The 23,558-nt window shown below is 38.4% G+C and overlaps 1 protein-coding gene across 1 annotated transcript in view; it reads left to right on the top strand.

Annotated features, from left to right (window-relative positions):
• btbd11b (BTB (POZ) domain containing 11b) overlaps nucleotides 1-23,558 on the top strand; it is an 88,707-nt gene that overhangs the window by 38,473 nt on the left and 26,676 nt on the right. Inside the window, exon 2 of the mRNA XM_067420290.1 lies at nucleotides 13,823-13,966. Coding sequence (XP_067276391.1) covers nucleotides 13,823-13,966 — 144 coding nt within the window. The remainder of the gene's footprint in view (nucleotides 1-13,822; nucleotides 13,967-23,558) is intronic.

Here is a 23,558-nt window from a genome sequence, read left to right as displayed (position 1 = left end):
TGACACAGACATTTAGTTCAGTATCACTTTGGCGTACACACAGCAGGCGTACACAGTATGGTCATTACCCAACATCCATTCGCAGGGCATGTTTCCACATGTAAACACAGCCGTGTTTGTAGTACCTTTCATCTCTTCTGATAACAGTTATTATCAGCTTTCACTGAGATTAATATCATTTCTGCCTGTTGTGAGTCATATTATTTTGAGGTTTTCATTTACAGATCTGCCGTACACTCCTGTTAGTTGGACTTTGTTTTGCCAATAACAATACTTTTTTTTTGTTATTTTATCAATAACAGATGCTTCCAATGATAATTACTGAATGTCCAATAGGGCATTTATTAATTGGGCAACTCAATGATTTACAAGAATTCAGCACAATTTAGATTTTAATGAAACATTGATTCTAAAAATGCTACAGTGAACAAAGTTAATAGAAAGATTGTTACACAAAGAAGGAAAATAAAAGAAAAATACTGGAACCAAATGACAGTCAGTTGAATATAGAGCAAAACATATGGCTTGACCAGTCTGATTCCCAAAGAATGACTCTTATGAGCCAGTTATTTTTTTGGAATCCCAAACGAATTACTTTTAGGAATCGAAATCAAAACCATTGAGCGTGACCAAGTCAGTTCAACAGATTCTCAAACTAATGATTCTTGAATGAATATAGTGAACCGGTTCTTTCTACTGAATCAAATACATTTAATCTAGGTTTAAGAGACACATTTTTGTTTTTGTTTACTATTGCTATTTAAAGGGATAGTTCACCCCAAATTTTTGTCATAATTTATTTGCTCTCCCTCAAAACTGTATGAGTTTCTTTGTTCTGCTGAACACCATCCATCCATCCATCCCTCCTCTTCGGCTTATCCGGGGCCGGGTCGCGGGGAGCAACAGTCTAAGCAGAGACGCCCAGACTTCCCTCTCCTTAGGCACTTCCTCCAGCTCTTCCGGGGGAACACAGAGGCTTTCCCAGGCCAGCCGGGAGACATGATCCCTCCAGTGTCCTAGGTCTTCCCCGGGGTCTCCTCCCGGTGGGACATGCCCGGAACACCTCCCTGGGAAGGCGTCCAGGAGCTATCTGAAATAGATGCCCGAGCCACCTCAGCTGGCTCCTCTCGACTCTGAGCTCCTCCAGAGTGTCTGAGCTTCTCACCCTATCTCTAAGGGAGCATCCAGCCACCCTGCGGAAAAAGCTTATTTCGGCCGCCTGTATCCGGGATCTCATCCTTTCTGACATGACCCACAGCTTATGACCATAGGTGAGTGTAGGAACGTAGATCAACCGGTAAGTCGAGAGCGTGGACTTACAGCTCAGCTACTTCTTCACCACGACAGACCGGTACATCGGCTGCATGACTGCAGAAGCTGTCCTGTTCCATCTTTGCCTTATTCATGAACAAGACCCCAAAATACTTGAACTCGTCCACCAACCTGAAGCGGCAAGCCACCCTTTTCTGACTGAGATAGCGGGCAAGGAGCCTGAGCTTGTGGGGGAGGTTGAAAGATACCAACTAGAGATAGTCAGGCTCACCTCCACGCACAGCTTGGGCTCTGGAACCGCACTTCTGCTGAAGACAAGAGAAGATTTTTGTTTTAGCAATATTCTTTCAAATATCTTCTTTTTTGTTCAAGAATAGAAAGAAACTCATACAGGTTTGGAGCATCTTGAGGGTAAGTGATGACAAATTGTTTAATTTGGGTGAACTATCCCTTTAATATATATTTAAGACCATTAATTTGCCTTTATGGCATGTGTAAAAAGGCCATCATTAAATAGTTTATGTAAGCACACCTTTTGTTTTAAATTGGCCTAATTGATTTATTTCAGTCCTTTGGCAGTGAAATTGGTTAGACCTGTCTGAACTGGTTATTATTTTTCCATTTTATGAATTCTGAATTCTGTCTGGCTCATAAATTATACACTTCACCTTTAAAAATCAAATCAATAAAGACTGGGGGGGGGGGGGGGGGGGTTAAAAGCTTTTGTTTATGTGACCTCCAATTTAAGAGCCATCATTTATCAATGAGAAGTCAACAAACAATCTGTTCATCCATCATTATTGTTAATAGGCCTTTTATGGCAAATAGTGTGTATGTCCATTTTTTCAGTTTACGTCTCCTGTTTTATTGGCCTTGTGTTTGCTTGTGCTTATTACATTACAAGTCCCTTCAGGGAGATCATTAAATGTGTTAAATAATAATACCTATATTTTTGTACACATTACTGTTCTAAAGTTTGGGGTCAGTACGATTTTTGAAAGAAGTCTTTTGTGTTCACCAAGGCTCCATTTATTTGATCAAAGATACAGTAAAAACAATACTATTGTGAAATATTTTAAAATGCAATGTATTCCTGTGATGGCAAAGCTGAATTTTCAGCTGCCATTACTCAGTTTTCAGTGTCACATGGGCCTTTAGAAAATAATAATATGCTGATTTGCTGCTCAAGAAACATTTCTTTTTATTATCAAAGTTAAAAAGAGTTCTGGCAGGACCATTATAGCCAAAGATGATTGATTGACTATTAGCATATAGTTTGGATTGCCGGTATGGTTTTGTTCTGGGCAAGAACTTCCTGCGCATCCATGCAGCCTATAGTATGGATAAGAGCAGGGAGAGCAGCAATAACCCCCCTTAGGTTAAACAGAACCAACATAATGTATTGCAGATATCATTAATGTTGGTATTAAATGTACAAAATAATTCAGGAATTTAGTCTGATTCAAGGGGATTTAGAATACCAAATCCTGACTGACAAGAGGAGGAGCTGGGGGTGATGGAGGGTAAATGAGCTCTGGAGAAACACGACAGCTGCTGATAGTACTGAGGAGCTTATATATATATAATGTTTACACCTAATTCTGACTCTACCATCTGAATGTCTCAACAGAAATCGAGACTCACCAGACCAGGCAACGTTTTTCCAGTCTTCAACTGTCCAAATTTGGTGAGCTCATGCAAATTGTAGCCTCTTTTTCCTATTTGTAGTGGAGCTGAGTGGTACCCGGTAGGGTCTTCTGCTGTTGTAGCCCATCCGCCTCAAGGTTGTGCGTGTTGTGGCTTCACAAATGCTTTGCTGCATACCTCGGTTGTAATGAGTGGTTATTTCAGCCAAAAGTTGCTCTTCTATCAGCTTGAATCAGTCGGCCCATTCTCCTCTGACCTCTAGCATCAACAAGCCATTTTTGCCCACAGGACTGTCGCATACTGCATGTTTTTCCCTTTTCACACCATTCTTTGTAAACCCTTGAAATGGTTGTGCTCGAAAATCCCAGTAACTGAGCAAATTGTGAAATACTCAGACTAACCCGTCTGGCACCAACAACCATGCCACACTTAAAATTGCTTAAATCACCTTTCTTTCCCATTCTGACATTCAGTTTGGAGTTCAGGAGATTGTCTTGACCAGGACCACACCCCTAAATGCATTGAAGCTAATTACCTAATAACCCTTTAAGTTAATGTACATCACACACATGAAGAAATTAAAACTTTTATTCAGCAAGAATGCATTAAATCGATCAAAGGTGACTTTTATAATAGATTTATATTGATTTAAGCAATTTTGAGAGTGGCATGATTGTTGGTACCAGACGGGTCAGTCTGAGTATTTATATCTGCTCAGTTACTGGGATTTTCACGCACAACCATTTCTAGGGTTTACAAAGAATGGTGTGAAAAGAGAAAAACATCCAGTATGGGCAGTCCTGTGGGTAAAAATGCCTTGTTGATGCTAGAGGTCAGAGGAGAATGGGCCGACTGATTCAAGCTTATAGAAGAGCAACTTTGACTGAAATAACCACTCGTTACAACCAAGGTATGCAGCAAAGCATTTGTGAAGCCACAACACGCACAACCTTGAGGCGGATGGGCTACAACAGCAGAAGACCTACAATTCAAGAAAACAAGAAAAAGAGGCTACAATTTGCACAAGCTCACCAAAATTGGACAGTTGAAAACTGGAAAAATGTTGTCTGGTCTGATGAGTCTCGATTTCTGTTGAGACTGTTCAGATGGTAGAGTCAGAATTTGGCGTAAACAGAATTAGAACATGGATTCATCATGCCTTGTTACCACTGTGCAGGCTGGTGGTGGTGGTGTAATGGTGTGGGGGATGTTTTCTTGGCACACTTTAGGCCCCTTAGTGCCAATTGGGCATCGTTTAAATGCCACAGACTACCTAAGCATTGTTTCTGACCATGGCCATCCCTTTATGAACACCATGTACCCATCATCTGATGGCTACTTCCAGCAGGATAATGCACCATGTCACAAAGCTTGAATCATTTGAATCAATGAGTTCACTGTACTAAAATGGCCCAACAGTCACCAGATCTCAACCCAATAGAGCATCTTTGTGATGTAGTGGAACGGGAGCTTCGTGCCCTGGATGTGCATCCCACAAATCTCCATCAACTGCAAGATGCTATCCTATCAATATGGGCCAACATGGACCCACTTTATATTAGGTGGCCTTAACTACTATGTACTAACATTTTAATTAATCATTTGATAAAATGCCCTTATTGTGTACATACATGTTTTTACATTGTACTTACATTAAAAAAATTAGCTGCATGTAATTACATCTGTAATTAATTTCTGTTGTTACATTTATATAATTACACTGTTGACCCTTCCCTTACACCTAACCCTACCCTTAAACTTACCCACACCACCACAACTGTCCCTAACCATACCCGTATCCCACCTCAATATCAGCAAAGGTGTTTTGCAATACAATATGTACACAGTAAGTACATTGCACTTATTGTTTGATGCAAGTACATAGTAGTTAAGGCCACCTAATATAAGTGGGACCGCCAACATTCCTAAAGAATGCTTTCAGCACCTTGTTGAATCAATGCCATGTAGAATTAAGGCAGTTCTGAAGGCGAAAGGGGTCAAACACAGTATTAGTATAGTGTTCCTAATAATCCTTTAGGTGAGTGTATGTGTGCACAGTTTCTAGTGGGAGTGTTTGAGGGGTTTGTGCTGACCGTTTCTCTGACAGTCATGTGTGTCTTAAATTCAAACAGACACATGCCGTCAGCGACAAATCCACGGACCGATCCAACTTTCTGATCACCGAACAACTCGGAGCAAATCCCTGGGGATGATTCCAAAAACCATTAAAGCTCTGCGGTCAGCCAGCACTGGAGACATACTGCGCAGTCACACGACGCATGTAGACACTGCCGATTCTCTCTCCTCAAACTCCTCCCTTCGTTCCCCAGAAATGCAGCATTCCTGGTTCTTATTGCCATACATATGGACTCCATCTGCATGGGGCTGCCAGAAATCAGCATGTGTGATTTAACCCATAATAAAACTCTTTCAAACTTTTGTTTTGATTGTCCACTACATGGTTAAACAGATTTTGGATGTGTTCATGCAGGGCGTAGGATATAACGCCATTGCACAAGTCTCTAGTGTGTCACTGAAATACCATCTTGCACAAGAAATATTGGATATTATTTTACTTATGTGTGGGTTTAACCTAGCGTAGGGTTAGTAAAGGAGTTGACCAAGCACATAGTTGCGTGAGTGTAATAGGTGTTGTGGGTGTATAGTTTACATGGTGTGGCTTGAATCACTTTCTAGCTTTTTGCGTGCTGGCATTGCCGTGTGAGTTGTTTTTCCACATTTGTGCTTGGAAAGAGACAGAAAATGTGTGTGTGTTTTAATCTGCATTCTCAGGCTAAGAGAACAGGCTGGGCTTCACAGGCCTTTAAAATAGATTTAAATACAGACTCTGAGCTCCAATGAGGTCAGTGGCGTATCCACACTCGGCACGCGTGCATGGGAAAGCTGGGAAAACTCCGGTATGTCCCAACGGTTCCTCCCCATTGACTGCCCAAGCATACAGCTCTTCTAATGTCCCCCTGTTAGCCTGTCAAAGTGCTTTTGGTCGACTGGTCCACTGTGAAGCATGCGATAAGTACTGTAGTACAATTCTGGCACCCTAGAGGCGAAATGAAAATAATTTTTTAAAGCCTCTCTCTTATCTGAGCCTTCCTGCGGATAATGTGTTTTACAAACCAAAGCCTCTGTTTTGGCCTAAAAAGGTGTGTTGTATATTGTTTGCTAATGTGAATTCATTAGGTTTTGACATTGTTGCAGGGCTCTGAAGCCTGTACACCCACAATCCTCAGCTGGCTTAAACCTGGCGAACGCCTTCATTAGATGTTCCCTCAATCCCTCATATTCATTGACTTGCATTGAAATCTGCTAGGTTTGCTTTAATAAAAGTTTGAGTTTTTTAATGTAGATTCTACTGATGTTTTGATAAGTTCAGCAGTTGTTTAGTGAAAACCCATGGCAATTTGAGGCCAACCAAAAAGCTGTATTAAAGACAAACTACATTACAATCTTATCTTATTATCCTATCTTATACATTACAGACTTATCACTCACACTCACTTTATTGGTTATTAGCCTATTATGTTTACAGAATGTTATATTTTTGTCATCAGTTCTTCTAACCCTAATTGATTGTGTGTATAGCTTTTCATTGCTTAAACAACCATATAGGAAGACACATTATGGCCATATTCCGGGATGACAATGTCAAGATTTATCAGGCTCAACTTGTGAAAGAGTGATTGTGAGGGAGAATGAATAATCATTTTCAAACATGAATTGGCAACTCTTAAATTCATTGAAAGTCTTTGGGATATGCTGGAGTAGGCTTTACGGAGTGCTTGCCTTGACTTGAGAATTTCGATAAGCCGTTCTGAAGCGTAAAGTAGAGACAAGCTGGCCGTTGCCATCTTAGCAGTGTGTCACCGTACGTCTCGCCCGGATAACAGAAAATGGGCAAATACGCAATGACTATAGACGGCGGATAAATGGCTATCCACCTGCCACTCACAGTAACCACGCCTTTAATTATGCAGAACTTTAAGGCTTTATTTAATGTAAACTAATGAGTTATAAAAATAAATTCACCCCCTCACAGTTGTCATGAAGGGCAAAATTAGCCGTATAGACCAAAACCACTATTTGTACCAGGCTGTAAACATGTTTTTTCTGCTGTAAAGTTGGGAATTTTAACATGGTGCTCAATGAGATTCTGCTTCCTTCTGGAGCCTGTGTGGCCAGTCGATGAATTGCAGTTAATTGCAGTTGAAATTATTTCCATATTGGCTTCAAGAGAGACTGCGGGAGGATATAACAGGCAGATACAAAAATAATGCACACATTCAAAGAATGCCAGATTGTCCTGATCAGGACCACACCCCTAAATGCATCGAAGCAACTGCCATGTGATTGGTTGATTAGATAATTAGATTAATGAGAAATTGAACAGGTGTGTATATGTGTATATGTATATGCCTGATGAAGGTCATGAGACCGAAACGTTGCTAATAAAAAGTTTTGATATATTTTATAAGTATCAATAGTGTGCGGTTGCCTGGTTCATTCCAGACTCTAGTGCATTTCATTTGTACAGAGAGTCTGGCCACTCTCCATTGACAAGCATTAACTTCCTTGAAGATGGGAACTTGTAGAAGAAATTCATTTTTATTAGGCCTTAGTAGGCCTCACTAGGCCTTAGCTGCAGTATAAGCTGGCCGCAGCTGGGCACCAAGAAACCATGGTCTGCCGCTTGTAAGAAACATCAAAGTGTGAGAAACAGGAGTTGTTACATTAGTTGCAAGGGAGAATGGGTGAGAAGCGCTGGGAAACTGTCATGTACTGGGAAGGCGGGGAAGGCCCACAGACAAATATGATACATTGTATTTATATAATTGTGGAAAAACCATGAGTTGACTGTAAAAAGAATGGTGCCCAATGGATGAGAAAGAGAAACTAGTGGCAGTCGGCCACCATTACAAAGAAGACTAGATAAGTTTATGAATAGAACAACTGTAGTAAAAGTGTAGGGAGTAAAGGCACCTGCAAGACTAGATAAGTTTATGAATAGAACAACTGTAGTAAAAGTGTAGAGAGTAAAGGCACCTGCCATGAACCCTTGAGCTAGAACTGTATAAAAGTGTGAGCTGAGGATGTGATGGTCAGATGAACAGCTGCATCTCACTTTGTTGTTATCCCGGCAATAAAGTTAATTCTTCTGAGACCTGGAACTTCGACTCTGATAGATTTTTTTTTAAAGAATTAGAGACAAGTTAGAACTTAGAATTTGCCACAACAAACTCTGTTGAAATTTAAAACTATTGGATCTGCCCAGAGCCACTCTGGATCTGCCATAATCAATCACTAACATTTGGTCGCCACGTATGTCATCTCAAACTAGTGCACGACATCAGTGGCATCGTTCTAACCCACTTCCTCTATACGCTGATTGAACCTCTATACATATATATAATATATATATATATATATATATATATATATATATATATATATATATATATATATATATATATATATATATATATATATATATGAAAATAAACAAAGGTCAAATGTCTTAAATTAATCTTGTGATGTCCAGCAGACAGTCAAAATGGAGAAAATGTATATTGTAAGAAACGCTGGAGGCTCTATTTTTCTCAGTCTCCCTATGTCATCATAAACTCAGCTCCTTGAGAATAGAGACTTTGTGGAACGGGTATCACTTTGGACACACTTTTAATGGTTTGCCAACCCACAGGCCTTTTGTATCGCGAGCTGGAGAGAGGGAGGTCTTAATCTGCAGTGGCATCACTGCAGATTCTGCACACTTGAGGAAGCTGAATAAGTAGCTTGAGGGAAAAACTTTTCACATCATGACCTGGCATCATGATCATTTATTTATTATTATGCAGCATTATGCAAATGCTTTTTCACACTGATCGCCATAACTCATTACAGCCATGAGTGAGGTGGAGGCGCTGTATGAATGATAGAATGGTTTCGGGTGTTTTCCCTGCACCCATATGCTTCAGCTGTTCCAGTAGATTTGTTCATTTTTTCCTCTTTATAAAATAAACATTTCACAATCTTTGATACTGACAGAATAATGATTTTCTTCTTTTCTATCAATTCCTTTTTAATAATTTAACTGAATGTAATTATTTTTGTTGCAATCACAGGCTGCCTGACCACTGAATAACCTGCAGAATATTTATAATAAAATATTAATATTATTATTCTAGGTTATTTTCAATTTTTTATTGAATATACTTACCCATTCATGGATCTACAAAGAGAAACCTCAGATATATAGACATGTAGTTACAATATCCTGTTTAGTTTCTTGTCAAATTATCATTTATTATTAGTTGTCATGGCTTCTGATTAGTCCTCACCTTTTCCCTATATGATTAACAATCTTCCTCTGTGTATTTACTCATTCATTGTCTTTCATTAACGTTTATGGTTTGTTGTGTTGTATTACTGTTTACTCAAAAAATGACTTGTTGAATTTACTTAAAAAGGCAGCGTCAAGTGGTTCCACGCAACTATATTAAGTAATTTTTTACAAATAACAATTTGGTTATATGAACAAAAGATATTCAAGTTAAGCTGACAAAATGTCTTTTTAAGTATATACAAACATTAGTCACTGTTACATAATATTTATATGTGCAGTTTACTTAATATGTTAAATTTATAAAAGTTCATTGTGTTGAACACATTTATTGATTTAATTTACCTTATTAAATTAAATATTTGCTCTACAAGTGTAAATGGAAAACTATCAAATAACAATCATATTTTTCAAAACAAAATGCAAAAATACCTCTTTGGACAAACTCAGTTCAATAAGACAGGAAATTAATCCAGTAAATATGTGTGTATGTGAGTGCCCACAGCCTAAACACAGGCACTCTTCTGCATAATGGTAACCACAAAAATACAGAAACTCAAATGTCCAGCATAACCAAACATAAAACATTAACATTAACTAACAACATCTTTGGCTTTACTGAAAAACACATAAAATAACACTTTAATCCCTAAATGTACTCTCCTAATGCAGTCCCTTGCAAAGCATGCTGGGAACTACAGATCCACTGCCCAGTTTGTTCGTTTTACTCAGCAATGTTAAGTTGACCAAACAAACACTTATTAAGTAAAGCTGTCAATACTCATTATTAGTAGAAACAACTCAGTAAATTTAAGTTCATGTAGTTAGATGAGTTTTTTAAGTAATGTGAACAAGGATGATTTGAGTGCAACTAACAACAGTGAAAGTAATTTTTTTTGGAGTGGTGTTGATTATATTCTTTATTCTGTGTTACGCATCACGTCTGTTGGATTTACAGCTCACCGTTACACATCTATAAACATTTGAACATTACAATATAGAATGTATGCATTTTATTGCATTAATAACAAAATATAAATACAGAGTTTAATACAATATTGTATAATACAATACAATACAAAATATGTTTAAAATTAGAATTACATTTACATTTATGCATTTAGCAGACGCTTTGATCCAAAGCGACTTACAACTCAGGAGAACAGCAAGCGATCCGTCAAGAAGAGGCAAAGAAACACAAAAAGTGCCCCAAATACCAAGATTTGTATACCTCTCAGAGTAGCAAAAAACAGAAAAGGGAAGAAGAAAGGAGAAATAGAGGAGAAAGAGGTTTTTTTTTTTTTAATGTAAGATTAAGTGCTCATGGAAGAGTTTTAGCCTGTCTTTTGAATGAAGCGAGTGATTCTGTCGTGCGTGTGCAAGGCGGAAGATCGTTCCACCAAAAACGAACATAACTAAGTGTCTTAAAGGGTTAGTTCACACATCATTTACTGATTAAGTGTCTGTATTTCTTTATTTCTTCTTTATTTCTTAAAGAAATTAATACTTTTATTCAGTGAGTATGCCTTAAGTTTATCTAAAGTGACAGTGAAGACATTTATGTTACAAAGGATTTTTATTTTAAATTAATTATTTTCTTTTGAACTTTTATTCATAAAATAATCCTGACTAAAATGTAACACGTTTTCCACAAAAACATTAAGCAGTATAACTGCTTTCGACATTGATAATAATCATAAATGTTTCTTGAGCAGCAAACCAGCAGATTAAAATGATTTCTAAAGGATTATGTGACATTGAAGACTGTAATGATGCTAAAAATTCAGCTTTGCCATCACAGGAGTAAACTACATTTTAAAATAAATAGAAAACATATATTATTTCACAATATAACTGTTTTAGTGTTCATTTAAATACATTATTGGTAAACATGAAAGGATTTTTTTCAAAAACATAAAAGAATCTTATTGACCTCAAACTTTAGAAGGTTTATTTTCTGATAACAAGCTTATTTTTGTGAAATATTTAGCTTGTGCTAATGATATATGCCCTCATATTTTGTTATCTAATATGTTGTTTACCTTCATAAATTATTAAAAATAACTTTTTGGGGGATAGGCCAACTGCAAAAACCTGCCATAAAATGTTTTAGCACCATTTCTTTTTGAAGCGTAAACACACGGAACTAAAGATGGCAAAACTTGGAAAAACCCAAGCTATTTAAAGTGAACATAGGTATTACAAAGAGAGGGTGAAATATGAGGACATTGGCCATGTCCCCACTTTTCAAACTGCTTATAAATCATACAGGATAAGTTTTTTTTAGAAAGTAATAATGCCGAATGTTTCCTGTGATGGGTAGGTTTAGGGGCAGGGGCAGTGTAAGGGGATAGAAAATACGGTTTGTGCAGTATAAAAACCATTACGCCTATGGAATGTCCCCAAACTGTGTGTGTGTGTGTGTGTGTGTGTGTGTGTGTGTGTGTGTGTGTGTGTGTGTGTGTGTGTCCACACGTCCACACTACGTCCACACTCTTCTCTGCGTGTGAAGTCTTTATAGCCTACTGTAATTTAAAAAGTTTACCCTGACCGATGTTTGAGGAAGTGGAGCTGAAAGGAAAGTGAGCGAGATGCCAGTCTTACCACCCGTTGCTTTAAGTGTTTCAGGCTGGCTGTGCATGAGCCTGGCACACTCATCTGTCACAGAGACCCGCTGAGAGTTTTAATAAGAGCTCTAAGCTCAAGAGATTGTAGGGAACAAAGGGGAATTTTGCTCCGATCTATGATCTTATACACCTGTCAGTCAATCTTCTTCATTGAGCTGTGACAAAGGAAATGGAGAGCAGGATCTTATTCTGGACATTTATAAACATCAGCAAGGCTGCAAACTGCTTTCTATTAACACATGAATACAATAGCAGCATACTAGGCCCAGGACAGTGAGGTGTGGTCTTGCATTGCTAAACACCTGTACTTCCTCCCATGCCGCAGGCAAGTAACCATCACTCCACCCCTGCCTTGTCTCCATGGCAACCTATTTCAAATTCTATCAGGATGCGCCTTATTTTTTTTTTTATTCCCCCTTGAAGCAAAACACACTTACTGTAAGATGGACTGCATGATCTATATCACAGTAATTACGAAAGGATGCATTTCAAAAAAAAATATTATAATAATAACATGCCTTAGAAGATGATGAGTCTGTCGAGCGATATATTTACATTATGATAAGCAACAAACAGTACGCTGCCATCACATCTCCCCGGGTGGAACCCATTAAGGATTTACATCATTCTCGCTCTCAGGCAGCCCCCTAAAATTATATTTTCCTCACAAGAGTAAATGAGACGGTTCAAACGAAAGCCCCTCTGTCAGTGGACAACGAAATAGAGTCATTTGTTTCCGCCACATCATAATTTAACACACTGTCGGCTCCAGGAGTGTTCGGCAACAATGGAAGTGATGAAAAAACAAGGATGAGAGCGAATCCAATTTCCGAGGATCCCAACCATCCTTTTAAAACAATAACCACTGTGATTCAGACACTAGCAGAGTCTCACCTCAGTGGTTCGGCTGTGAGCCGGGATGAAAAGCTTTGTTATGGTGCAGCAGTGCTGAACAAGTGAGCCCTCAATCTAATGCTGATTTCAGTCTGTGCAGAATCCTTACATTTGTCATCATTTAAACATTAGCGTTAAGTTATATGCATATCCGTGTGCCCAGAATAGAAGGTGGCAGTTCTTTACTGTAATTGCTGGTTGTCCAGAAAGGTGATACGCCTCCCTTTCTCCTTGTGAGCAGGCAAAACAAGCGGCCAGCCAAGTTTCTCACCTGTTACCGCCTAGGAGGGAGTCCTGTGAGACCTGTTGTAAATAGTTTGTCTGCTTATTATTAAATGGATAGTTCAGCCCTAAAATGAAAGTCTGTCATCAGAAGATATTTTGAAGAATGTTGGTAACCAGTTTTAGTTCCCATTCCCAAGTCAATGGAAACCGAAACTTACCAGCATTCTTTAAAGGCGGAAGGGGGATGAAATGTTGTTTCATGCATACTGAGCTTTTTACACTGTTAAAGACTTGGATTCCCATCCTACTTGTGATCCGATAGACCAAAACCCATCTTAATACCAGGTGTAAACAGGGCCAGAAAGTCATACAGGTTTGGAAAGACATTATGATGTTGGGTAAATTATGACCTTTTATTTTGGATGGACTATCCCTTTAAATGAAGATGAAGATCTCTCATCGTTTTGAATTTGTTTTATTTTCTTAATATATTGTATTTTCCAGGATGGGACAAAAGTTCACCAGCAACAATAAGACTATAAGGACTTTTGTCCTGTCCTGGAAAATACAATATATTAAGAAAATATATCAAATTTAAAACGATGAGAGATCTTCATCTTCATTCAAAGGGATAGTCCATCCAAAATAAAAGGTCATAATCTACATGGGTTCATTTCCTGGGTTTTTTTGTGTTTTTTTTTTATCTTTAATGCACTGCATTAAATAAATAAGCTACAGGAAGGATTTAACTTTGGTTTTCCTGACTGTACATGCGTTTTCTCTTTTTGTTTACATTTTTGTGCAGGAGTCCTCAGTTTGCCGGACAGTTTGAGCCTCCACAGGAACCAGCAGCGCTCAAATAAAGCTGGAGACGCCTACAGTCAGTCCGAGCAGCGTACTATTGAGCAGTCCCTGCTGGCCACACGCGTGGGGAGCATCGCTGAACTCAGTGAGTTACCAAAAATCTATTTTTCCTTGCTCAGAAAAGCAGAATTGAGCAGAAAATCGAGCTTGATTCACTAATAGTTTTGTTGGGTGATCAACAGCTCTGCTTAGTTTGCATGTACAGCACATGTTCACAGTACTCAGGAACCACTACATGGTGGTGCAGAGCGGTAAAGATATACATTTTGATGCAAATTCATTTCGTTTGAAGTAAGAAGTAGCCCCAGGTTGCAGTCATTTCACACCAGAGTGGTGTGTGTTTACTAGTAGGAATCCATCTTCTCAGGATTCAGGTCTTTCTTTCTCTCTTCAAACAGGCCTTTAGCTCTCAACATCCCATACGCACAATCCACTCTTATACAAGTGTCATACACTGTATTTGATTTTCCCATGAATTTAATGCTTTAAACATATCTGTGTTTCAAAAGGGTTATTGTTATTCAACAGAGCACTTAGTTAGACAGCATGCAATTTATCCTATATGAATGGTTTGCCAGTACAGTTTAACATCAAATAATTAGACAACGGCAACACTTTTGTGTGTGTGTGTGTGTGTGTGTGTGTGTGTGTGTGTGTGTGTGTGTGTGTGTGTGTGTGTGTGTGTGTGTGTGTGTGTGTGTGTGTGTGTGTGTGTGTGTGTGTGTGTGTGTGTGTGTGTGTGTGTGTGTGTGCAACTGTAAAAATGGTAATAGAAATTTTGATGGAATGTTTATCATTCAGGTGTAGCTTTCAGTTGTGCCCAAATTTCCATTGGTATTTTTCCCGGCATTTGTTTGCATATCGAAATGATTGGTCTTCATTCTTGCATATACTGAATTGATATGGCTCTCGTCTTCCATGCACGTTTAGCCAGTTATAGTTGCCTGTACACTGCACACTGACTAAAAACATGCTAAGTGTCATGCCAATGACAGAATTTCATTTTTACAACAGCCTTAAACCCATTCTTGCCTAAAAATGTAACACTTTTGCTGCCTTGCAAGCACTTGTATTCCCTTCAGGAATCTAATTAGATTTAAAGCTCCCTTACTTAGGAGATTGGCCATGTAATTCAATATATTTTACAGCAGAAAGCTTGTTCTATTCTGGAGAACATCGATTTTAAGTGCAATACTATATGTTCTGCAGTATAGAAATCTTTGTAGCCACAATGCCTGCCTTATATGAAATCGGCAATGATGATCAAATACAACACGGGTCTTCAATGTTTTTCAGGGCAAGGACACCCTTGGTGGGGGTCAATAGCAGTGTACAGTCAGTGAGACATTTAAGATTATTTACAAGTCATTACTTTTACAATTAATTTGAATGGAATTACAAAAACATATTTATATATTTTTTTTCTTCAGTAAAGTTGTTTATACACACTGCATGATGAGACATCGTGTCTTTGTTAATAAGAGGATTTGCGAGAGCGAGCAGAACTCAGCACTTGGAGCAAAAACTCTGCCATTCTGAGCGGTGACTGAATTCTAACTTAAACCCCTGTGATTGGCCATTGCGTTCAAGAGATCAACAAACATGTCTGTGATTGGCCACATTTCTCACCGCTGTAAAAAGACGCTGTAAATATTTCACATTCCCCAGAGTGCCAACTCAAAAACACAATGGATTGTTTGCCAAATCTGTTTCATCAATGATAATATATTATTAAAATATCAATGGTGGTCTCTCGTCTCATGGCACTTGTATTTAAATTGCTGATGTCTTTTGAAATATTTTTGATTTAAAAAAAAATATTAAATTTTTTAATTTGCCACTGGAACAACCACCGGTTGAAGACAATTGTAAAATACAACAAATGTGCATGGCCCTGTTTAATATCTGAAAAGTACAAAGAAAACATAGCAAGCCAGCAGAAGCAGATATGCACAAAATGCTGCTGTCTGTTCCTTCAAAAATGCATGTGCTCTTCAAAACTTAAATATCAAATCTCCATTAGTACTTTTTTATAGACACAGTATCCATGGAGATTTCCATAAAATGCTTAGTCTATTTCCAGCTCTTCTCTTCTGTCTCTCTTTCTCATGGTTGTCCCCAGTGACCCTGCAGGGGAAGTTGAGGGCAGTTTGAACCCTGGGTAGGGACAGCGCTCCGCCCCTGCTTTACACATCCAGTGCTCTGCCTCCAGCAAGGGCAGGAACAACAACTGTCACATAGAGAGTCTTTCTGCATTTGGAAAGTCACAACAGAGCACTCTTACTCAAAGGGCAGAGTTTATTTTAAGTGAAAGCTGAACTTGCAAAATGTAGATCTAATTATACAGTTTTTTCATAATGGCGTAAATTTGTTTTTTTGTGTTGCTGAATTTTTTATTTTTTTTTACAGGTTTTGCCTGTCTAGAAAGCTTTAAAATGTTTCATAAGATATATATTACGTAATATATATTTACAACTACCGTGCTTTTTCAATATGCACGACTAGCAGTAGGATCAGGGTTATTATGAAGTTCAAATCTGTAAGTTATTAAATCGGAATGGAAGGCATTCAGACCTCAGGAAATCGTTGTAATCTGAAGTGCGTATGACCTTTATAGGCTTGTCACGATCCTTTCACAGCTGTATATATCCAGAGGGATGTCTGAAATCCCATATTTCATACAGTAATTGTACTTTAATATAATTACATTACTCTTATAAATCCCATAATATCAGAGCATGGCAATAGATTAAATCTTCCTATTACAGTTCATAGCAGGTTTTTATGTGTCACTCATAAGCCAGGTAACCAGAAGTCATTTCTCCCTGCAGAGCACTAGAGGGTCAAAAGATCAATGCTTTTTTTTTTTTTTTGTCGTATTCGTCTCTTAAAATTCCATTGTGTCCTTGAGTTAGCGGATCCTTAATTATTGCCTCGCCGGATTTGCCTGGAAAAATAAATGTACTTACTGTTTAACAGTGCTTATTTTAATGCAGATTGAGTAGCTATAGCTTGCTGTATAGAAAAGATAAGTGATGGATATTTAAATTTAGTATTCTATTATTTAAAATAAACTCTCTCTAATGAGCAACGGACAAATAAACTCGAGAAGCTGAGCTCATTTGCACTTTATGGGCTTTTTTCCTTCATACTACATTTTGGTTACTTAATGGTTTGTTTGATCTAAATAAGACTAATTCTTTTTTTTCAGCATTTGAGTGTGCGAACAAGAACTTTACTTTGGGCTATGGGAGTTACTTAGCCGTTAACAGCTAATTGGGAAATGTACATTTCTGCATTAGTCTGCACCGATTCTAAAAACAGCCCTGAAGGAGAATCAACTCTTATGCAGAATAAATAGCTGTTTAAGTGTCTCACATTAGGCTCTGTCTGAATTAGACCTGCACCAGTCAGGAAGGTTTTCTTTTTTCTTAGGTTGGCCAGACACCAATCAAAGACTTTAAGGCTAAATTGCCATCAGTGAGTGTTTCCATGCCGCCTATAACATTTTCCCAAATTTTCCTAAAAGTCCCAGTTTCCTCCCATAGCACTGCTAATGCATCTATTCCCTCTTGCGCCATAAAACGCTCATTACATTTCATTGCTTCATTGCTCTGGAGCACCGCTGGTGCCCAATGACTGGTTCTTAATTGTTTATCTACACTTTTCTTACAGGATATACAGTAATTCTGCTAAGCAGCACGTTTTCTTTTGCAGGAACTGCTGTAACTGGAATATGTGTTTCTTTTGACATGTATGGAAAAGCCAACTGCATTGTATGGGTGTGATGAAACCCAGACTTTTTTAACCAAACAATAAAAGAAAAACTTTCACAAAAAAAGTGAAACTCATGAAAAGAGAAAATGTACAGTATCAACTTTAAATGTATGCAATATAACTGAGAGAAAGTAACACTACAATTCTAAAATATTATTAAAATTATGACATTTTATATGTACACACAAACATGCACAAATATGTCACAAAAAGTCCTATAGTCGTAAAATATTAAATGCTATTAATATTACAGAGTGTTTATACTATTATTAACAATTTGTAATATTTATTAATACTATTAATATTTATATTTTTAGGGTGATTTGTTGATTTGTTTAAAGAGTTTTACTTTTGTTACTTATACTATTTTAAACTATATACAGTGGGGCAAAAAAGGATTGGACCACAAGTGGGGCAAAAAAGGATCACATGATCCTGCAGCAATCACTCTTATATTATGATTTGCTGGTACAAAGTCATTTAAAGCCATTCCATAGCTGAATTTGATTTACCTCTCTCTTTTTTGCCCATACATGTGTTTGCATCCCTGGGGATTTTTGGTCTTGACCATAGTGGAGTTTGGAGTCTGACTGTTTGAGGTTGTGGACAGGTGTATTTTATACTGACAACAAGTTCAAACAGGTGCCATTAATACAGGTAAGGAGTGGAGGACAGAGGAGCCTCTTAAAGAAGAAGTTACAGGTCTGTGAGAGCTAGAAATTGTAGGTGGCCAAATACTTATTTTCCAACATAATTTGCAAATAAATTCTTTAAAAATCAAACAATGGGATTTTATTTGTTCCCTCATTCTGTCTCTTATAGTGAATGAAAATTACAGGCCTCTCTCATATTTTTAAGTGGGAGAACTTGCACAATTAGTGGCTGACTACTTTTTTGCCCCACTGCATATGTATTAGTTAATTGGAATCTTACAGTAATAAAAACTGTGCTTAATGGTGACAATGTAAAAATTATGTTATATTTGTTTTAAAATTGATATATTTGATTAAATTTTTATTAAATTTGTATATTTAATAGGTTTAATGATTGCTAAGGATAATTATGAATTAATCATTTAAAGATCCCGTTCTTTGCGATTCCATCTTTCAAACTTTAGTTGGTGTGTAATGTTGCTGTTAGAGCATAAATAATACCTGTAAAATTATAAAGCTCAAAGTTCAATGCCAAGCGAGATATTTTATTTAACAGAAGTTCCCTTTCAAAGCCTACAGCAAACGGCCGGTTTGAGCTACAGCAGGAAGTGCAGGGATGTAATGACGTCACTAGAACAGTTTGCTGACTAACCCTCCGCCCACAAGAACACGCAAAAAAGGGGGTGTGGTCTTGTTGCTCTCCCACGTGGAGAAGAGCGCGCATTCAGGGCTTGCATCCCCCCCGTTATGGTAAGAGGCGGGACCTTTCCGGGCAAAGTGGGCTAAGCTGCTGTCCAATCACAACACGGGAAGCACTGGCCCAATCAGAACTCGTTATGTGTTTCTGAAGGAGGGACTTCACAAGGAAATCATCAGGCCGTTTTTAGGACAGAGGAAACAGCGCTGTACAGATAAGTAAATTGTGTGAAAAATACTGTTTTTTTTTACACGCGAAACATGAACTCATGTTATATTGCACACTGTAAACATAATCAAAGCTTCGAAAACACACGAAGAACGGGACCTTTAAATGGTTTGATTTTAAAGAGGATTAATGGATGGATTGTATATTCCTTTCTCTTTATTTTGACATTTCCTTTTTTAAAGTTATAATCATGACGTGCAATTTTCCAGACATTTAAAACAAACAACTACAGTTAATCCAGCTATTCCCAGATCGATGGTTCAAAAAAGACCAAAAAATCTGTTCTCTCGCGTAAAGCCAAGCAGAGCACCTTTCTCCCTCATGGCCTTTTCTTGGTAATTTATGTCGTGGCTCAGGGAGGACAGCCAATCGATTCTGCTCAGTTTTCACAGTAAAACACCATTCTGCATCCTCCATTCCCAACGTCTCATTCTCAGTCTGGTGATGAAGGGCACCTTCTCTGCTGTTACGGATGAGAGTATCATATTTAACCCGAGACACTCAAGCAAACAGAAAATGTTCTGCTGTGTTGTTTTCTTACGTTGCCATGCTTACTCATACGAATAGCCTGCAGTACCTGTAGATGATTAGCCCTCTTGGTTAGCGAGGTTTATGGTCATGACTAATCGACAAAGACCTTTTGCCGTTGCTGTGTTTGTTTAGCTGGTTAATCTTGAGCATATCTCTCAGTCGGTTTCCTCTTCTGCCCCTCTGACTTGAGGAAATGTCACACGCTATCATGAATAAGAGATGAGTGTCGGTCACAGAAGTGCCCCAGGTGGCTTCCAGCCCCTTTCCTCCTCTCGAGAGCCTCCTGCCACCACCTCTGACTGCTAACGCTGTGTGTTTCAGAGCTGACAGGTGTATTCTTACGCTTCTTTGTTTTGTGTGTGTAGTTGCGGCTCCTGATAATGTATTCTGCATAATCCTGTAATTACTGTGCATAATTACAGTGCATATCTTTGCCCTCCATTGTCATATAGTCTACATAGCTTCCTCTCAAACTCATTGTTCCCTCTTTACATTGGCTTCATTCTTGCTTTATTGTGTCATTATTTACTCACGCTCATGTTGGTCCAAACCCATAAGAAGTCAACTTTTTTGTCTATATCATGAAAGTCATTGGGATCCAATGGACGCTGCTTACTTTCATTCAGAACAACAACAAAAAAATCAGAATACATTCTTTAATGTTTCACAGAACTGAAAGAAAGTAATACAGGTTTGGAGCAACATAAGGTTGATAGATTGATGACAGAATTTTGATTTTTAGGTGAGCTAGTCTATTAAATCTACTGCTTTGGCAAAGGAAATCAGAATTACAAAAGTAAAACAAGCCTTTTATTCTCTAAATGAATGCTTATCTCGCACGGGTGGCCTTGTTAATTCATTTGGAGTAGCAGAGATTGGAAATGTTCTTGAGAGAAAAAGTGCAAGTGCTGCAGTTATTTAGCAATGGATGAGGCTGTTTCTTAGTGCGCCTTTCAGAGTCTATTATAGACTGTACTGAAAACACTGCTGTTCAGTTGAACGCATTCAGAAGAATTAGGTCTTGTGGACTAAATTAGACTGTAGATGATCTGAAAGTTTCACATATGAAAGGAAATAGTCATTGGAGCGAGAGGGAGAGTGTTTAATGTTCTGTGTAATGAATGCCCCTCTCTGTGTGACCTTGTTTGAAAAGAGGTTTGTGACATTTCTCATCCATCAGTTAGTCTGCTCTTTACAAAAAAAATCTAATGCAAATGTGCACACAGTTGTACAATATATATATATATATATATATATATATATATATATATATATATATATATATATATATATATATATAGTCAAAAAAGCGTAAGAATACACCTGTCAGCGCTGAAACACACAGCGTAGCAGTCAGAGGTGGTGGCAGGAGGCTCTCGAGAGGAGGACAATAATCATTTGAATACCCTGCTATTTACACTGTCTACTGTGAGAGACATAATCTAAAAAAAAAATCAAGAAATCACAACGTATGATTGTTTTAACTATTTATTTGTATGATACAGCTGCAAATAAGTATTTGAACACCTGAGAAAATCAATGTTAAAGGGGGGGTGAAATGCTGTTTCATGCATACTGAGCTTTTTACACTGTTAAAGACTTGGATTCCCATCCTAAACATAGACAAAGTTTCAAAAACTAATGTTGGACGTTTGATGGAGTATTTCTGTGTCAAAAATACTCCTTCTGGTTTCTCACAAGTTTCGGAGAGTTTTTTCCGAGTACTGGTCCGCTTAACGTCGACAGAGCGGAATGTCCTTGTATGGGCCGTACGGGCTCTTCTCCCGGAAAGGTGTGCGCGCGCGTGACTAGATGTACGCCGCCCATAAACAATGCTCTCAGGGGCAGATCCACTAGTCCGTGCAACACTTCTGTCGTGCCGCGCTCCACTTTATTCCTATGGGTGACTTCAAGTGACTTCAACGCTTCAGCACAGCATTCCGGGAAGGCAGCGCTGCATTTGAACCGATTTGAACGCAGAAATGACGGGAAGCATCACAACATACACTTCGGTCGTGTCGCAAAAGTGTATCTCCACGGTCACTGCTGTCACAGGACTTCACGAACTCAACAATGTTACCAAAGAAGTGTGTTTTTGACAGAGCGGTCCCAACGATAAAGGTTCACGGTCCTGCTTTGGAAACAGGCGGTGAGTAAAACTGCTTCAAATGTCTATGTTGTTGGCTATCGTCGCGTAAGTAAACATCAGTAAACAAAACGATCGTGTATAACGTTAGTTAATTTATCAATGGAGCATGCGATCTATGGTGTGTGTTTAAATACATTTGTTTAGCTGACCACTATAGGTGTCAGTTTGTTTATTGTAAAACCACCCAAACATAAACCTAGCGTTCTCACAAAGCGTGCTTCGTCATTCAAATGTGCTAACGGACTCCATTGTTGTTCTATGTATAACGTTACACTAGTCTGACGTGCAAAACCGTTTTGCTTGCTACTGCTAAGGTTTAGTCGCATACAGTAGTCCATTAAACCGAATCATGTCCTCATAAACTGCGAGTAAACACACACAAATGTTGACAGGCCACTAAATACAGTACACAGAGACGGACGTCCTGCTGTTGCTGCTTCTCCTGTTCAATTTATTTCAGCCTCCGGATCTGATTCTGTAACATATTTATTAGTTGAATCTGATCGATAGTAGCCATGATTTATTTAGGGTAGCGTTTTCTTCTCCACGCTTCAGGACGTCACCGCTTTGTGTGCCTTTTGTTGTCTCTCTCATTACACTTTCAGTGTAATGTTTTGCTCAAAGTTATGATAGAGCTACCAGCTTAGTAGAGAACAAGTAACCAATAAGTAGACTAGCATACCTGTATATTTTGCTTTCTTTTTTATATTTCCTCTTTTTTCTTTTTACGATACTGAGCCCCTGATGGCTTTGACCTCTTCATGATGATGAAACTAAACACGGATGACGATGTTCCCTGCCGCCCTCTACATGATCTCATTACAGCAGCGCCACTATCACCACGGCGACTTCACTCCAATAATCGCAACTAATCATAATGCAATAGCAAAAGTACGAAATATTAATAATAAAATATATATGAAATAACTAAAAAATCTTGTTGGGGCGGGGGCTCACTGGCGCCCCCCAACTGTTGGCGTCCTAGGCGACCGCCTAGTTTGCCTATACCTAGAAGTATTTGAAATTAACATGATTTCTTAATGTCTAGTGACATACCAGGACCATTTTATGATTAATTGAAATACATTTCTTACATACAGTTCCTTTAACCTTAAAAAAGTTTAGTGCTTTGTTTTTCCGTTACATAGAAAAATCAAGCACCTAGCCACACAGTCTGCGTTTACAAACATTTCAATTTTTGTTGGGGGGGGGGGAATGGGATGTTCTATAAAAGTTTAGTGAATTCAAGCGTGGTACTGTGATAGGATGCCACCTTTGCACTAGGTCAGTTAATGAAATTTTATCTCTGCTATTCCACAGTCAACTGTAAGTGGTATTATTGGAAAGTGGAAGCGTTTAGGAGTAGCAGCAACTCAGCCACAATGTGGATAACCACATAAAGTCACAGAGTGGGGTCATCAAGTGCTGAGGCACATGGTGTGTAAAAGTCGCCAACGCTCTGCTGATTCCATAGCTGAAGTTTTCCAGACTTGCACTGGAATTAATATCAAAAAAAAAAAAAAACATGGCGAAACATTCATGAAATAGGTTTCCAGGGTTGAGCAGCTGCATGCAAGCCTCACATCACCGAGTTCAATAACAAACGTCGGATGGTGTAGGGTGAAGCCAAAGTCCCTTTAAG

Source organism: Pseudorasbora parva, chromosome 16 (genome assembly GCF_024679245.1).
Source record: "Pseudorasbora parva isolate DD20220531a chromosome 16, ASM2467924v1, whole genome shotgun sequence".
In the NCBI taxonomy this organism is placed as follows: Eukaryota; Metazoa; Chordata; class Actinopteri; order Cypriniformes; family Gobionidae; genus Pseudorasbora; species Pseudorasbora parva.
Note: the sequence above shows the minus strand (reverse complement) of the source record. Positions and strands in the feature narration are given on the sequence as shown.